At 33.2% G+C, this 4,862-nt stretch overlaps 1 protein-coding gene across 1 annotated transcript in view; it reads right to left on the reverse strand.

Moving 5' to 3' along the window:
• Nucleotides 1-4,862, reverse strand: part of NBEAL1 (neurobeachin-like 1) — a 208,658-nt gene that overhangs the window by 145,514 nt on the left and 58,282 nt on the right. Inside the window, exons 6-7 of the mRNA XM_012655033.1 lie at nucleotides 1,828-2,134; nucleotides 296-402 (exon numbers count right to left, since the gene is read on the reverse strand). Coding sequence (XP_012510487.1) covers nucleotides 296-402; nucleotides 1,828-2,134 — 414 coding nt within the window. The remainder of the gene's footprint in view (nucleotides 1-295; nucleotides 403-1,827; nucleotides 2,135-4,862) is intronic.

Raw genomic sequence — 4,862 nt, forward strand, 5'->3', positions numbered from 1 at the left:
GGGTCTCACTCTTGCTCAGGATGGTCTTGAACTTCTGAGCTCTAACGATCCTCCCACCTAGGCTTCCCAGAGTGCTGGGATTACAGACATCAGCCACCGCACCCGGCCACCTTTAAAGTATTTAAACAATTGAAATGATATAATAATAGTTTCAATTCGAGATAAAACTTGGTTACATAATTAAATGCAAACACAAATTTATTATAAAAATTCAGTACTAATATGCTCAAATGTGAATTAAAACACAAACAATAGCTTATTAAAATCGAAGACAATAATGATAATAGAGAAATACCTTGCAGTTCTGTAGCAGTCGTAAGAGATGTTCAAAGCAATTACTGTTCAGAAAAATGGCCTGAAGAACAGGCCTGTCTGTGCAATCTAACATGGCTGTGATGGTATCTAGGAAAATGAAAACAAATCATCCATGCAAAATGAAAGTTTGGGATCATATGAATATTTAATCATATTTTTAATTTAGGCTTTTTAGCTAACAAAGCATGTAAATGTATTCAGAAATAATAGGGATGAGGAATAGAAAACAAATTCTGTAATTATCACTTGATAAGAAAAGTGAAAATTTTTATGCTTTATTATTTAAAATATTTAAATTTTATATGAGCGGTATCTGTTTTCCAGAGACTTATTTAGTTGTTCTTCATCGTAAGTCTCAAGTCTAAGTACTCAATTTGCTATTAATAAACAACAACTGGTTATGTTTGGCAACATAGTCTCATTTATATACTATAAAATTAACATATGGCCATTATGAAAATGAGACTTCAATTAATCCATTTATGACAATGTTTTGCTCTTGTTTCCTACTGAAGGGATATCCCCATCCAGAAATCAAATAGACATCTGTCCATTCAATATAGACTTAAACTTACTTACAAACTTAAAATTTATAATAATCATAAAACATGCCATGTTTTATAAAAGAATAAAAACTACATAAAACAAATCTTATTTTCCTAAAGAAACAAATGTTATAATGGATCATTTTCAACAAGATTTTGATGTTTAATATGTTTAAATTGATACCACACACACACATAAACATATAAAAGCATTTTTATGTTTTTAGAAGCCATACACCAAAACATCAATGTTGTATATGTCTGGGTGGTAGATATAAAGAACTATTATTTTCTTTTTACTTATCTGAATTTCCTAGTTAGCTGTAATGGAAATCTTTTATTTCTATATTAAATAACTATGAGTTAATAATATTTGCATTTAATGATAACATGGGAATACAATAAGAAATCATGTATGTTGGTGAGGGAGCTTACAAAGCAGAGTGAGAGATGTAAGCACAGAGTTCACACAAAGCAACCAAAACAGAGAGAGAAAAAGAAACAGACACACACATACAGAGGATCTGACGAAGAACAAAAACAAAAAGGTGCCCTCTAGAGGAAGGGCAGATATTGAAGTGATCTCTACAGAGATATTATAGAGACATATACAAAATTGATTGTATGTGACTTTTTGCCACAGGTTACTACAAATAGCACTTTCTGAAAATTTACTTTTCCTACAATTTCAAAGTCATAGCTGATTTTCTTTTTAATATTGATGCTTTTAGTGGACTACCCTTTCAGAAAAGAATATAGAGACTTGACTGTCATCATTAAAACAAAGATGTTAGACAAACAAAATGATTCTGTGTTAATTATTTGGAAGTCAAAATCTAGACAGTCACACAATATCTGAATTAAACAATCAATACTTTCCACATGATGGCCTTGTATTTCAAAAGAAAGTGAGAAATACGAAAGCAAAAATTAGACTCAGAGAAAACTGTCTTTATGTAATACTTACTCAGCATTTTGATCTGTAGAGCTATGAATCGGCTTTCCCACTGTCTGGACCTTCTTTGATTAGGTAAAGGTGAATGATCTGAATTTAGCAATTTAAAATAGTTCTCCAGAATAGTACTGGTTTCCACTTGACGCTGGTCAGAGCTGCTACTGAGAAGGATATGTACCACTTCGGTAAGGCACTTGAGAGTTAGTTCTACCTTCCTACCCACTTCTTCAGGATCTCCGTCCTCCCAAGAATCACAATCTGCTAAAACTCGCATAAGAACTTCCATGGTGGCTGGAGAAATTGCTTGCAAAGCATTCCTCTGAAATATTAAAGACGATAAAAATGAAACCCAAACCTAATTGAAGTTCTGTATGTTTGTAACAAAGAGAATTTAATAAATCTCCAGACAACTTTTTCTTTTAATAAATCAACATACATAAGAATGTTTAACAAATAATTTGACAGACACTGCTAGTGGTTTATATATTTTAAGTATTCCCTTCCACACAGAAAACTCACTTTCTACCCTTCCTTGCAGGTAAGGGTAGCCATGTAATATAGTTCTGGTCAAGAATATTTGGCAGTAGACTATGAAGAGGGTATTACTTTACCAATAAAAGGAGAAACACCCTTTACCCTTGGCCTTTTCGCTTTATTCCTGCCTAGAATGCAAACATAATGCCTGGAGGCCTCTTTATATCATGAGGAGATAAGCCCAAGAATTAAAGTAGCAGGCTACAGAGGCAGAACAGGAATATCAAAGGACCTTAGTCCTTGAAGTTATCATTGAGCTGCTGTACCAGCCCAGAACTGCCTACATTTGGACTTCTTAAGCAAGAACAGAACAACAATTCCAAATTGGTTACATCTCTCAGGTTTTCTGTTGGTTACGACAAATTCACCCCAGCTGATTTAGATATATGAGATGACTGGCTTGGATCTGATTCTATAAACATATTTCTGAAAACTAAGCACACTAAGTAATACACTAACTAATTGGTAGCTATATTGAGGTGACCAGTAAAACTTGGAAATAAACATATGTATTGCCCGAAATTGTTAAATTGAAGCATAATGAAACAGAACATAGTTATGGAAAATCATCTGAAAGTAATAGCACTTAGGCCATTAAGACTTGTTATTATCTATAGTTATCAACAAAATAAATATTGTCAATAATAATAAGTACTACTATGGAAGAAACTGCTGATGGCCTACCCAATAATCAATCTCCCCTGCCTTCCTTATTAGTAGAAAACCCTGATGTTTTCCTGGACACATGGCTATCCACAATAAAGATCACATTTCCTAAACTCTCCTGCTGCCAAGGAGGCTGAGGAAGCAAGTTTTATCAAACTTTATATATGGACATATTTGTCTTCTCTGCAGTCATATGACCAAGAGCTTGGCAAATGAGATTAAAAAGGCAACAATGTCAGCTTTTCAGTATCTCTTTAAAAGATAGTTGGCACATGCCATTTGTCTACTTCTTCTTCGTTACCCCTCTGTCTTTGTGCCCCAAATGCAAACATGATAGCCAGAATTTTAGAAGCTATCTTGTAGTATAAGACAGAAGAGTAAAGATGACAGATTGACATTCAGAAGGAACCTGCGTCCCTGAAAATCAGAGAGGGACCAGATTAACTCTGGACTGTTTAAAATTTTTTTTAATGAGAGAAAAGTAAACTAACTTAAGCTGTTATAATTTTATTATTAACTGCTACCTACAGTGAATCATAAATTTAATGGATACAGTTGTGATTTACTTAGTTTTCATAAGTACAAGCACTTAAAGTGCTTTACATATATAATATTGTGATTTACTCCTTACAACTATCCTATAAATGTCACTTTTTCCATATTATAAAGAAAGTAAAACACACATAAATAGTTTATACAGGGTCACACAACTAGCTAGAGATGGACATGGAACTCAAAGCTAGGTCAGTCTGGTTCTAAAACCCTTGTTTTTAACACAACACAAAATTGAACAGGTTTCAGATATGCCAATGGGAAGCCTAGGTACAATTCTTTAGGAAAGGAGACCAGTAATTGAACTTCAATTTTTCTGTTCTTTTTGACAAGATCATTCTTACACCTATAGATATTCAATTCATCTAAATACCCTTGTACTGATACCATATTCAACAAATAATTTTCTGCCTTTGACATGACTCTAACTATATGCCCTGATCACAAGGATTTTGAGTATTTTTAGTACATAAAATAATGACCCAAAAGAAGGATATCAGCTATTATAGGAAAGTGATTAAGCAAACATAAGCTGGAAAATAAGATTCTGGTCACCATCTCCCTCACTACAAGGAGACTCTTATCTTCTACCAGCGTGAAAAGGAGAAGGTCACATAGCCCACCAGGATACCCAAGTAGAAATTGTGGCTGGTACCAAAAAGGGATAGAATCAATAAAACAAAAGAGAAAGAAATTTCAGCAACACTCTGGATGCTAACAGGGTACTAGGGTAAGAGGGAATAAAAATACTTTTTTAAAAATGCCCATGGATTCAGAAGTCTTTACTCTGAAAAAACAAAAAAATGCCCATTGAGCACAAGGGCCATTCAATGAAAAAATGATAACACAGAGAGAAAACAAAGTAAAGACAAGGAGGAAAAGGGAATTGCAGCAGTACTAACATATAGGAAACTCTTAATCTCAGGATGATATTTACAAGATTAATACCCAAGAAAATATATCTAAATTGGGCACATTAAAAAAAGGAATTACCCAAATATATAGTCATCTGCTTATGAAGCACACTTGAAAAATGAATATTACACTCTTAAATCTCCAAACAGAATAGGAAATGAAAAATAAATCATCAAATAAATAGCAATTGCCTATGCTACAATATTAAAATTTCCCTACTGCTAAAAGATAAAAAAGAGTTTCATAAGAGGCTCTTAAACTCAAATAAATGTCTAAGTATTAACTTTCCAGCACATAGACAAGGATTTCTTCCTAACACCCAAAATGATAAGGTGATACACCTAGTGTATTATTGGTATAATTTTATATCTCTAAATAAA

This window comes from Propithecus coquereli, unplaced genomic scaffold (assembly GCF_000956105.1).
Source record: "Propithecus coquereli isolate 6110/MARCELLA unplaced genomic scaffold, Pcoq_1.0 Scaffold113, whole genome shotgun sequence".
Taxonomy (NCBI): domain Eukaryota; kingdom Metazoa; phylum Chordata; class Mammalia; order Primates; family Indriidae; genus Propithecus; species Propithecus coquereli.